The sequence below is a fragment of the Desmodus rotundus genome, chromosome 4, assembly GCF_022682495.2.
Source record: "Desmodus rotundus isolate HL8 chromosome 4, HLdesRot8A.1, whole genome shotgun sequence".
Classification (NCBI taxonomy): Eukaryota; Metazoa; Chordata; class Mammalia; order Chiroptera; family Phyllostomidae; genus Desmodus; species Desmodus rotundus.
Window position 1 is genome coordinate 12,503,104 of NC_071390.1, and position 12,416 is coordinate 12,515,519.

The 12,416-nt window shown below is 50.1% G+C and overlaps 2 protein-coding genes across 9 annotated transcripts in view; one reads left to right on the forward strand and one right to left on the reverse strand.

Moving 5' to 3' along the window:
* Window positions 1-4,678, forward strand: part of NRAP (nebulin related anchoring protein) — a 65,084-nt gene extending 60,406 nt beyond the window's left edge. For 4 of the 7 annotated variants that reach the window (XM_045191512.3, XM_045191513.3, XM_045191517.3 and 1 more), the window contains 3 exons: window positions 1,303-1,410; window positions 2,552-2,863; window positions 3,615-4,678. In XM_045191512.3, the coding sequence (XP_045047447.2) occupies window positions 1,303-1,410; window positions 2,552-2,863; window positions 3,615-3,863 (669 nt within the window). In that variant the 3' untranslated portion in view covers window positions 3,864-4,678. The remainder of the gene's footprint in view (window positions 1-1,302; window positions 1,411-2,551; window positions 2,864-3,614) is intronic. The other 3 variants (XM_045191514.3, XM_024555589.4, XM_024555592.4) reach the window with 1 other exon arrangement.
* Window positions 1,417-12,416, reverse strand: part of HABP2 (hyaluronan binding protein 2) — a 36,754-nt gene continuing 25,754 nt past the window's right edge. The window contains exons 9-13 of one of the 2 annotated variants that reach the window (XM_045191518.2): window positions 11,302-11,557; window positions 10,060-10,202; window positions 9,205-9,339; window positions 7,533-7,678; window positions 1,417-2,587 (exon numbers count right to left, since the gene is read on the reverse strand). In XM_045191518.2, coding sequence (XP_045047453.2) covers window positions 2,384-2,587; window positions 7,533-7,678; window positions 9,205-9,339; window positions 10,060-10,202; window positions 11,302-11,557 — 884 coding nt within the window. In that variant the 3' untranslated portion in view covers window positions 1,417-2,383. Of the gene's footprint in view, window positions 2,588-4,560; window positions 5,160-7,532; window positions 7,679-9,204; window positions 9,340-10,059; window positions 10,203-11,301; window positions 11,558-12,416 lie in introns of those variants that run through there. The other variant, XM_024555627.4, reaches the window with a different exon arrangement.

A 12,416-nucleotide genomic window follows, 5' to 3' on the forward strand; every position in this document is an offset into this window, starting at 1 on the left:
TTGGAGATCCTCCAATTAGGTGGTCCCCTGGTGATTATCAGGTCTGTATTTCAAGACCCTTGAACACAGTAGGCAGTGGGCTCCTGGTTTGTGGCGCGAGATCTTGGAGTTGGAGGCTAAGATGCAGGAGAAGATGGACAGTGGGACAGGGAAATGATGAGACCCATCATGCTTGGCCCAAGCCCTTGGTGGTTCCCTCTAGTTCCAGGCCCAGTTGGAGGGTGGGTGAGGTTTTTATCTTTTTATCTGCCACTGCTCCTTTGCTCAATCCCCTCCCCTGACCCAATCCCCTGCAGAACAGAGCCCCAGCCTTGACCTCAATTTCCACGTGACAAAAGCGAGGTTCCGAAGGGCGCCCTGACGTGCTGTGGCTCGCGGAATGAGTGAGCCACTGGCGCAGTCTGGGGCTGTCGCTGTATCAAACACTGGTGATGTGCCTCTCCTGCTGTCTCCCTTCTCTGGGGCTGAACAAAGGACAGGTCCTCCACTGGGATCTCCGGGTGACTCCTTTCACAGAGCCATTCCCTTATCTTGAAAAAAAATATTAGCTACATGGAGGCACGGGGTTTTTGATGCCTCTGCCGGTGATGCAGGTCTACCTGAGGAGTAAGGGGATATGATTCCAGGCTCCCAGGGGGTGTGTGAGAACAACTTGAAAAGGGGAAAATGAAAGAGGAAGATTTGAAATCCATGGGTCGGGAACTCGGTCAGGTTCTTGACAATCAATTTAATTCAGGTGCAGGCTCTTTCCTCACTCAGTGCAGGCCCCGAGGGTGCAGGTGGGATGCAGCCTGCTTCCTAGTGATGGGGGGACATGGCATCAAAGACAGCTGAGGGGCCCTAGGAAGTCAGTGGAGCTAATGAACACATGGGTACTGGGTCCCAAGGAGTAGTCGTTTCAGTATGTGGGAAGAAACTGAGCCCTTGAACTTCGAGTTCCGGCATCTAGAAGCTGCAAACCTGAAGCCCTGCCCTGAAAGTGAATGCCAACACCGCAGGAATGGGGGCAGGGGCTTCTGATACCAACAGGATGCGGCCAATGGGCCAGACCCACAGACCCCATGACCCACACGAGCAGGGCCTGGTGCTCAGTTTGCACTTAGACCTGAAGCCCTTGGTGGCCAGCCCCATCAGTCCCAGAGCTGGGGAGGGCCCAGGATGGATGTGGGCCCATCGGCTCTGCCATTCTGGGCACCCACAAGGCAAGGGTTTGTGTTTAGAAACTGCACCTGCTGAGAACCAATGACAGGGCAGACACACAATCACTCCCTGCTTACTCTTTTCTTTGTTTTCCTTGCCTAGAAAGTCTACAGGAACTCTTGGGAACAGACCCGGGCTGGTGGCTACGACTTCCGGTTGGACGCCATCCCGTTCCAGACTGCCCGGGCATCCAGGGAGATCGCCAGTGATGTAAGACTTCATGTCTCTCTCTCTCCCTCTATCACCGATAGGTCTTATACTGGTTTCCCCAGTTCTGTTGAAAGGCAAACCATCAGGAACAAAAACTGAACAAGTATTTCAAAGGAAAGAAGAAAATAGGCCTTATTTTCTAGAAGTTGGTTAACATGTGAGGGATTTGTTGATCTGTGGGAGAGGGCCTTCTGTTAGCTGATGTGCAGTGTGATGGGGTGAAAAGAGATTGGGCTTTCCCCCGTGATTGACATGAGTTCAGCTCCTGGCTCAGTCACGTAGGAATTGGCTCTGTGGTCTTGGGTGAGTTGCTTAGATTCTCTGAACTCAAATTTCTACATCTGGGAAATAGGGATCTCACACTTGTCTCCTAGGATGGATGTAGGAATGGAAACAGGCTGGTTTAGACGGTCATGAGCAGAGCAGGTGTTCAAACCATGGCAGCTGTTACCATGGACGGTGAAGGCCTCCTGACTTGTTCCCGGTCCACAAGGAGACACGTACAGAAATCAAGAGCAAGCATTTAGAAGGATTTTGAGCAATTAGACATGTGACATCCGCACCCGTGACCTGTGGGCTCATCTCGTTGAGCAGGGGGGTGGCCAGTTAGGGTGTTTTCAAATGCACGTCGTACCACTACACAGTGGTTGCGTGCGGTAGGACTGCATATTGGGCTGTGATGGATTGGATATTAAAAAGGCAACCAGAATGAATGTGGTCCTTCACTATAGATGGTTTGAGGAGTGCTGGACCCCGAAAGCCAGCAAGAACCAGAGGAAGAGCAGCTGCTGAGAGAATGCGTGTATTTCTCTTCCTGTTGGATTGTGAATTACAGCAGCAATAATACCAGTAGCCACCACTCAGGACCAGACATGACGCTAAGCCCCCACGTCATGGAATCTGCTCGATGTCCAATGGGGTGTAGGTTCATTCTCCCATTTTATCACATGGGGAAACTGAGGCTCAGACAGACTCAGTAACTGGCCCAAGGCCACACAGCTGGGAGGTAGCAGAGGGAGATATGGATGGTAGGTCTACTTGAATCCAAAGTGGTGTCCTTAACCCACTGTAGGCTTCCTGCTGAGGATCCCGCAGTGGAGGGGTAGGTACCCAGACCCATCTGTGCTCTTCTGCCCTGCAGTTCCGGTACAAAGAGGCCTTCTTGAGGGACCGGGGCCTGCAGATCGGGTACCGCAGCGTCAGTGACGACCCCAGGATGAGGCATGTCCTCAGTGTCGGCAGACTCCAGAGTGACAACGAGTACAAGAAGGACTTTGCTAAGAGTCGGTCCCAGTTCCACAGCCGCCCAGACCAGCCTGGCTTCCTCCAGGCCAAGAGGAGCCAGCAGCTGGCCAGCGATGTGTGCTACAGGCAGCCCCTGCCCCAGCCCACCTGCGACCCCGAGCAGCTGGGCCTGAAGCACGCACAGAAGGCCCACCAGCTGCAGAGTGATGTGAGCTGCCCCCACCTGCCTGGCTGGTGCCCCTTCTTTGCTGCCTCTTCCGGGGAGATGGCTATGACCCCATGCTCATGTTGCCTCTGTGAGGAGCCAGGCTGAGATAGAGCCCAGGGCACCTAATATGTTAGTTCCCGAAGAAATAGTAACATTAACTGCTATTTATGCAGTCCTTACTGTGAGCCAGGCTGTGGAGCCAAATTCTTTCCAAGCATTATACCTTCTGGCCCTCACAATGACCCCGTTATTGCCCCATTTCACAGATGAGGAAGCTGAGGCTCAAAGGAGTTACGTAACTTACTCGAGATCCCACGGCCAGTAAATGGCAGACCTGGGATAGGAACCCATTTGGTCTGATGTGAGACCCCAAGCTCTTGATTGCTATGCCAGACAGTTTCCAAGGGGTCTTAGCAGTTACCCATCCCAGCCCTGGCACTTTTCTCTCTGGGAGGAAACTGAAGCCTGGAGAAGGGAAATGACTTCTCTAAGGTCCCAGAGCAAGTTAAGGTGGGAGCTCGGACTTGAACCAGGTCTCCCCATCCACTGCCCCATTGCCGCTCCCATCACTTGAAGGGAAAGATGCCAGAAGAAGCGACAGGCTGGCCAGGCCCACAGCGCATTGGGTCGGGTCTCAGTTAACAACTCATGTCCCCTCTCACGGCTGCCTTTAAGCCTCTCTGTGCTGTGGCCGAACCACCCCCTAACCTGATGACATAGTCCTCTTACTTCCCTCTTTGTTTTCCCCAAGGTCAAGTACAAATCAGACTTGAACATGACCAGAGGTATTGGCTGGACCCCTCCTGGCTCCTACAAAGTGGAAATGGCTCGGCGGGCTGCAGAACTGGCAAATGCGAGAGGCCTGGGCCTCCAGGGGACTTATGTAAGTAGCAAGGTGCAAACCCACCCTGGTCTGCAAGACCATGGGGAAAGGCAAGCTTGCTGTCTCTTTTCAAACTTTATTTTTGGCCAAAGGCCAGCTGTCTCTAAAGAAGTGTGAAACGCATCTTGAGCAAGGTGCCTAATTTCACGGGTCTGAGATGACCAGGAGGCTGACACTTGGGTTAAATGTCCTGCAGGGTTTTCTCTGAAGTCACAGCCATTAGTTTGGGGAGACAAACCTGCCAGGGCTACATCAGTCCTGGGCTGCCTGCTTGCTCATTACATTCACAGAAAGGGTCAGGGACTTGCTGGCTACAACAGTCTGGGTTTTGAACCCTACTTTGTTCAGAAGAAAGACACCACATCTAAAGGAGAGATTGGCTTTGCTTCTTCCTCATTCTTGCCTTGAGGATCCTTTTTCTGGAAGAGGGTGGTGGAGGGGAAAAGGGAGGGGTAGGTGAACATTTTAAATGCTCCCGGGGTATCTTAGACAGCTTATCCTGTGGGAGCAGGTTGGAAGCTTCATTTTGACTGAAGGAGGTATGTTTGATTTCTGCAGAGAGGGGCAGAGGTTATGGAGACTGGAGATAATCAGAGGGGGGATGTGAACCCAGATGCCACTGAGATCCTGCACGTCAAGAGGAGGAAGGCTTTGCTGCTGTGAGCAAGTGGCGTCCACCCAGGAGTCTCAGGAGAGAGGCTGGAGAGGACACGAGCATGCCAGAGACATGCTCAGGTGGCTTCAGCCTGGGTGAGCTGTGAATACAGCAGCCGGTGCTCTGATCTGCCTTTATTAAAACGACAACTCTGTGAAAGCAAGTGGCGAATGCTGTATTTTTTGGTCCCCTCTCTAATACCTAGAAGTGAAGGGCTGGGTCTGTTGTGAACCTTGAGTGTCTGGGATGAGGAATAAAGATGCCAAGGTGACTCCAACCGATGCTGAGCATTCTGAAATCCCACATTTGCAAAGGTCCAAGGTGGAGGCAGTCAGTGAACACTGGTTTTCTAGAAGGTGCCATTGTTTGAAAGGAAGCAAACAATATGTATTTTGGATTGATTCTGCCAGTTGTTGGGTGACTCAGGAGGGAGCCTGATGAAATGGTGGAGGTGCTGGTCCCGGATGCCCCAGGCTGGCAGCAGCTCTCTCTGCTTCGAGTGTGGACCCCTCACTGTGTGGCATTCTGGGGCCTCCAAGGGGTGTTCATTGCTGCCCATGAGGCCTCGCCTTGTCTGAGGTTCTGGACACACCTTAGAAACTATGCTCCCTTTGGATGGTGGCTTTGATCCAACTCAGGAATTTGGTAACTTGGGTATAGACCCCTGGCTTCTTCCCGCATTCCAGGCCCCAGCTCACTATCCCATAGACATAGTAGGTCCCATCCTTCTCACAGGTCAGAGGGCCTCCAGAGTCACCCTAAGGGAAAAAGACGTGTGAGTCCAGCTTTGTGAGTCAGAATCCATTAGGAGACACGCCACCTCCTAGGAGGGTATGCCAGTGGGTGATGGGGTGGGCTGCTCTGGAAAGCCGTGACAAGACTCTTCCTATGACTCATGAGACTCAAGGCTCCAAAGGGAGAGAAGCAAATTCCAACCCAGGCCCCTGAGTCAGCGAGGGCTTGGCAGAGGGGCCCAGGGCTGGGGCCACAGTGCCACAGCCACACCCTTACATCCAAGCTCGGTCATGACTACTGGTAACTCAGGCATTACAACAAGGAGTCTCAGGGGCCCTTGACTTATTCCAGCAGAAACCTGGGGGCCGGTACCCAGTTTGGATAGAGCCCTTCCAGGACCCAAGGGCACACACAGGGTGGGGCGGACAGGGCTCAGAACCAGCATGGCTTGGATGGTCACGTGGCTTACAGGGTTAGATCTCCTGGGTTCCAAATCGGGCCTACCACCTGCTAGCCAGCTGGGCCTCAGTTTCTCACACTGTAAACTGTGGGCAGCAACAGAACTCTCCCCCGCCCCCCAGGGTTCTTGGGAGGATTAACATTTGTAAAGCACATAGAACAGTGCCTGGTTTATATTCAACCTCCAATCACAGTGGTAAGGAATGTGAAGGCTCTCAATCACTCACTACAACTGAGAAGATTTTTAATGAGGTATCTTTTTTCATCTTAGCCATGGCCTTATGATCTGATGGATGCACTAATTCCATCTCATAGCGCAGGCACCTGAGATTGGAGAATTATTTCCGTGTGATGGGCTGAATGTTTTTGTTACTCCCAAATTGATACTTGAAGCCTAACTCCCAATGTGATGGGATCAGGAGGTGAGGCCTTTGGGAGGTGATTAGGTTGTGAGGGTGGAGCATGGGATTCACGCCCTCATTAAAGGAACCCTGGGGAGCTAGCTCTCTCCCCCCACCACGTGAGGACAGAACGAGAAGTTGGCCATCTGTAACCCGGCAGAGGGTTCTCGCTAGGACCCAACCACCCCAGCCCCTGATCTCAGGCTCCCAGCCTCCAGAATGGTGAGAAATACATTTCTGTGGTTTAAGTCCCCCAGTCTACAGTCTTTTGTTGTAGCAGCCTGAGCTGACTAAGCCATTTGGTGACTGATAAAGGTCACAAAGTAAAGGACCAGGTTTTAAACCCACAACTGTCCATTTCCAAAGTCTGCGAGTGAAGCCCTTGCACATTCTGAGGGAATTGAGGAAATTGCTTTCTTCCTCGTCTTCCAGAGGCTTAGGGCAAATCGCACCCATCTGCCCATGTCCCTCTTTTGAGTAGGTGGTTATTGATGGCCCCTTGGGAAGGGACAGAGGGTTATAGTAGAGCCACAACCATGATTACCCATCCCAAAGTTGGATGAAGTCCAGTTGGTAATTGTTGAGTCCCTTTGGAGGGAGAAGTTAGAACTTGAATGTGGCCATGCTGGGGTTTCCAGGTGGGTGGTGTATGAGGATAATAACCAGAATTTTCTAAACTGGGGTCTTTCTGGGAGTCTGGGAAGGACATTTTCTGTGCGATGTGACCTCTCCAGGGAGAGGGACTGTGGGAAGTGGGCTTTGACTTGGGGCAGAGGCTTGAGGTCACTTCGGCACCATTAACAGAGCCACCACTCTGTCCCCCTCCAGCAACCTCTAAGTCACCACAGGCCTGAGCAGCTTGGGCTTCCAGAAAGTCCTAGACTGTGGGGGATGTTGGGCAGGGCCTCGGTTTGCTGTGGGCACAGAGGAGCTGCTCAGAGAGGCTTCGCTTGCTGAGGCCAGCTAAGTCTCTCTCTCTCTCTCTCTCTCTCTTCCTCTCTCTTTGCCTCCCTCTCACACACACTTAAATCTCAGTGATTTGTTAGTTAACGTTGTAAATTCTCTGGGCTTCTTATTGTTCTCCTAGCTACTGGTCTTCTGGGCAGTTCTCTGCTTATTGGGACTTCAGACATGCTGCCCAGATCTGTGGCCAGAAGCACCACCTTCATCTTTAAACCCTGTAGAGCAAGGCTTAGGTGTCTACAGACCAGGATTGTTCGAGTTCCTGCTCTCCCACTTATCACCCCGGTGCTGAAGGCTGAGATGACAGTGATAACGATGTCCCTTTGACCAGGATGTCATGAGAATTAAATTGAGCAATGCAGGCAAAGTGACCACTCTGGTTATTGTGCTGACTCATTCGGGATTGATATGGTTCAGATGTGACAGAGGCCAGGTATGCCCACCTGTGCCTGTGCTTTACGGCGGGTGGGGTGGTGCTGAACCTGCCTCCCAGCCCAGGGCTCTAAGGCTCCTCTGTGCCCAAAGTAAGGTCCTGTCAGTCCCTTGTTCCCCAAGTGCCATGGGAGTCTCTACCTGGCAGGTGTCATGCTCAGGCTTCTGAAGGTTTCCTGCACAGATCATGGTCTCGTCAATCATGCGGTTGTAGAGTTGGCGGGAGTTGCACACAGTGTTGGCGATCAGCTTGACTTTGGCATCCAGGAGCTGTCGGGACCCTTCCCCTGTGAGGCAGAGAAAAGAGCTGGTCACTGTGGGGATTAGGGTGGCACCCACCCCACCAGAAGCCACCAGCTCTGAGCTCAGGAAGGAAGGGTTTTTCCAGGGGACCAGCAAAGAAGCCTTATCTGTCAAGGCTGGGGGCTCTCGGCAGGCAGCCTTCACCACGGCTTCCTGGACCTTCGATGCTGTGCTGATCACAGCAGAGCAAAGTCAGTTTTTTCTTCTCTGCCTCCCCAACTAGACCACGAGATCAGGAGGGCAGGGAGGGTGTCTTACACCACGTTTTAATTTCCTATGACTAGCAGAGGGTTGGCATGTAGAAAATTTAGTTATTTACTTTTTAATTTATTGATTTGAGAGGGAAAGAGGAAGGGGGAGGAAGAGAGAGAGAGACATTCATTTGTTGTTCCACTCTATACATTCGTTGGTTGATTCTTGTATATGCCCTGACTGGGGATCAAATCCACAACTTCGACATATCAGGACGATGCTCTAGCCAACTGACCTACCTGGCTAGAAAATGCTTAATGATGAATGAATTTCCCTGGTTGATCATCTCAATCACCTGCTTCCCAGAGCAGACATTTCCTCCCCTAAAGAACCTCTAGCCTGCTCCGTCCGCTCCGGTCAGCACGCTGATGGTAAAAGGGCTAGATGGACTGCTTTACAATGAAGACAGCTACCGAAAGGGTTAACCCGAGATCTAATGAACCGGGAGTCTTCTTTCCCCAAAGCTTTCTGACAAATTCATATATTACATGTCACTTTGTTATGACTACAGGCTTATTTAAAGCAATTCCCACTTTCCATCATTAAGGATGTAATTTGTGGGGAAGAGAAATCCCCACATCCTGACTATTTGAGAAAGACTTAAGATACACTTACTTCTGAGTTTCGTATATTAGAAGCTAGAATCTTTTCTGTGCTATGAGGAAAGTAACCCTTTGGTTACTTTCTTGGATAAGACCAAACCCTAGAGACAAATCAAAAGTCTGATTTAACAAAACTTTATAGAACAGGTACTAAGATCAATGCATTGTTAGAAAGGCAAAGATAAAGGAGACCTGACCCCACTCTCCAGGGGCTGACTTCATCAACATCTCTGCAGAATTCTATCATCTCCTGTTACCGTGATTCTAAAGCTAGGGGGTGAGTATGGTTATTGGAAAACTAAAACTCAGATGTCCAAGTGACAAAGCCCAGAATCGAACACATCTGACTCCACAATTCACCTTCTTTCCAATGCATCCTTTTTTCTAGTCCACCTAGAGAAGGTGAAAGGTCTTCCTGCTTGATGGAAGTCAAGGATCCAGGGTTGGGAGCCAGGGACAGGTGTGGAGATCAGGGAACACTCCTGAGGGGTGATGAGACTTAACTAGAGCTTGGGAGATGAGGCAATCTCTTTCTTTTGATACTACATGTTGAATATAACACTGGTTTGAAGTTCAGAACGGCAGTTGAGTTTGACCCTTTTGTCTCTCATTAAAGAAACTCGCCTGAGTCTAAGGAGATGAATGGCCAGACTCACCTGTTTCTGTAACACCCCAGCCAGAGATGTGACACTCAGTCCCAGAAGGAAAGGGACCATCAGGCAAACATACAGCCTTCACGTATTTGGATTCCAGAGCACAGTGACCGTTCACTGGCTTTAGCTTGAGCAAAGCTGGGTAGAGAGAGAAAGGATGAATGGGTGATGCTCTCCTCTTTGTCAAAGAAGCATCAGCTTCAGCTTAATTAGAAGGGGGTTGTAGCAAAGCCCCATAAGCCAATGCCTGAAAAACTTCTTCCTTCACCATTTCATTCTTTTACCTTCCACCTGGGAGGAGTAACACTTTAGGCTGAGAGTAACACCAGAAATAATAGTTGAGTTCAAAATTATTTCTAATTGATTTAAAAAACAGCATTTAAGAGGGATAATAAATATACTGAATAAGGAGAGAGAGTGAGAGTTACCACGAATGGAAAACTGAGCAGCAAGCAGCTTGGGTATATCATTGCCCACCAGGTGCGAGGTGTGCACAGGGACACGCCACACGATGTCACTTAACACCCAGGAAGCTGGGAGTTGTATGCCGGTGTTCCCACTTTATAGAAGAGCAAATGGAGGCTAAGAGAGGTGAAGCTAGGTAGAAAGTTGTGGAGCTGGGATTCGAGGCTGAGCTCTTTCCACAATACAATGTTCCTGGTGTCTCTTGCCCTCGGTTTAAGAGCTTATGCACATTTATCCACAACACTAACCTTTAAGAACTAAAAAGCTCTGGAATAAATTCTCTACCTTATAGGGTCTATGAGGGACTAAGCAGAAGCAAACCTTAGCTTTCCATAAGCAGAGAAATCCACCCAGGACAAGACCCACAGGACGTCCATGCTAGAAGAGACTTGCCGATATCGTTGTAAGGAATCTCATCTTGTTCATGGTAGTGGCTGTACTTGAATATCTCCTCCACCCCAAAGGTCTGCTCATGGAATTCTGTCTTCTTCAAGTCCTGGTCCCCTAGCACCACTTTTAGATTCTTGGCTTTGATGCTGCAAAGGAAAGTGGGATGGTCAGGAACCAGCCCTGGCGCTCGAGAGACTGGAGCCAAGCCCAGGCTCTGCTTCTGGTGAACTGTGTGACCTTTGACAAATGATCTGACCTTCTGCAGCCTTGATGACAGATCCTCATCGTGTAATTCCTCATCCTGTTCACAGAATTCTGCTGTGTGGTCCAAATGAGGCAACATGAGGAAGCTCTTTTATTAATGGAATGGTCTCTAAATGCAAACGTAAGCTGTAACCTGTATCCTGGGAGGCCTCTCAGTCTCCCTGGGTTTTTTAAAGAGCAGCCAATGAACGTTCTGAACAAACATTCTTGGTAGATGCTAATGTTTGCATGTTTTTCTTCTCTTGAGGAATACCTCCTAGAATTCCTGAAGAAATTATTTAATAACAGGGTGGGCTTAAAGACCTTCAAGGCCATCGCCAAAACCTGGGTTACTTGGGAACAGCCCTGGCCATGAACTTAGAGGACTCAGGGGAGGTAGTGATTTTTCAGGCTCCCCAGTTTGTTCTGGCTTCTCTGAGGCACATGGGACTGAAGACACCTGACACAGGAGGCTCACTGGTGATGGCATCAGATGGGAGCATCTTATGATTTTTTTCCAGGGCAGGACTAAAGAGGTTAAGGAATCAGGGAGGTCTGGGTTTGCATCCCACTCACCTACTTATTTACTGTGTGACTTACACCTAGGTGCTAAACCTACCCAAGACTCAGGGTCCGCATTTATGAAATGGGAGTAACAGTCAACCCTTTCACTGCACTAATATTTACTGAGCACTCGCTCTGTACAAAGACCTGTTCTAGGCATTGGGGACACTTTAATTAATAAAAAAGAAAAAATCCCCATCCTCCCTCAGCTTGTGTTCTGGTAGACCATTTTGAGGATTAAATATCATAAATACATAGAATTCAAAGATAAGCATTCCAGACACAGTAGCTCATTTCCACCTGGTTTTAAGGAGCCACCATTTGTGCCCTTGGAGAGCCATGGATCCTGCCAGAGCTCCGAGGTGCTGCTCGTATGGGAAGCAGAGAACACCCCTATAGGCTCGGTCACCGTGTCCTCTGCCCCTGGCAGGCACCTACTCAGTGCAGTGGGCAGCAGTAAGCACCCAGCAGGGGTGGATCAGCGATCCCCCGCAGAAGTGGTCGCTGGGCATGAAGACGCTCAGTGGCTGCGAGGTCTGCAGGGACACCTGCCACGGGTGCTTGCCCGCTGTACTCTTAAAGCCTCCGTAGATCCTCTTGATTTTTCTCTCCGTGACCTCGGTCTTTCCGCATGAGTCGAAGCCCGGAAGCTTGGTCAGGGGCTCCCTGGGTCCTTCCTCTGGGTTGGTGATGTCTGTGGGACACAAGAAAGACAAATCACGCTATTCACCCCCTTGCAGAAGGACCTTGGTAGAGGTATGACTCCAAGTCCAGCAGCTTAGCAACTGTCCCGAGCTAAGAGACTGGTACACACAGGGTGAGTATGTAGTAGATACACAATATTTGTTTACTGCATTGATTCATATAAAGTAGGTCTATAACACTGACAGTGGTGATGTTGCTTTTTCATTCTTATTTACATGTATACACACACAAAGACGTATGTGTAAATATATAAATCCATCACAGAGTGTGTACTTAGCTAGTCATTAATGCACACATATGTTTGGGAGCCTTCTTCAGCATATAGGAAAAGAAACCCAGATGAAGTAGAATGGGGGAAATAAGACATTTGCAAAGGTAACTGTCATACAAAGTGCTAAGTTGTAAGGGTGGTGCTGGTTCCATTCTCTGGGGTTTGTAAGAAGGGGGAGAGAGTACAGCACTTAGGAGATCATGAAGGACTTCCTGGAGGAGGGGCTGCTTGAGTTGGTTCTCAAAGAATGGTGGACTATGGACAAGAGCAGCTATGAATGCAGTTGTACAGACAAAGGTGACCATAAGAGCAAAGGCTCAGGAGTGAAACTGTCCAGGGAGGCAGTCCCACTGATTAGGAGGAGAGGGTGCGTTGTTCCAGACGTGGGTGGAAAGGTGGGCTGCACAGCCTGGAAGGAAGACCGTGAGGCTGGAGTTCAGACCATTTTGCATCCTGAGAGGCTCTGGGGGCCCAGCCAGTGTTTGAACACCATTGTGCACCCAGATCCTGGCATGGTTCCTCAAACGCAGCAAACAATCAATGAATATTTGCCAAGTGCACTGACTTGGAGTCAGGA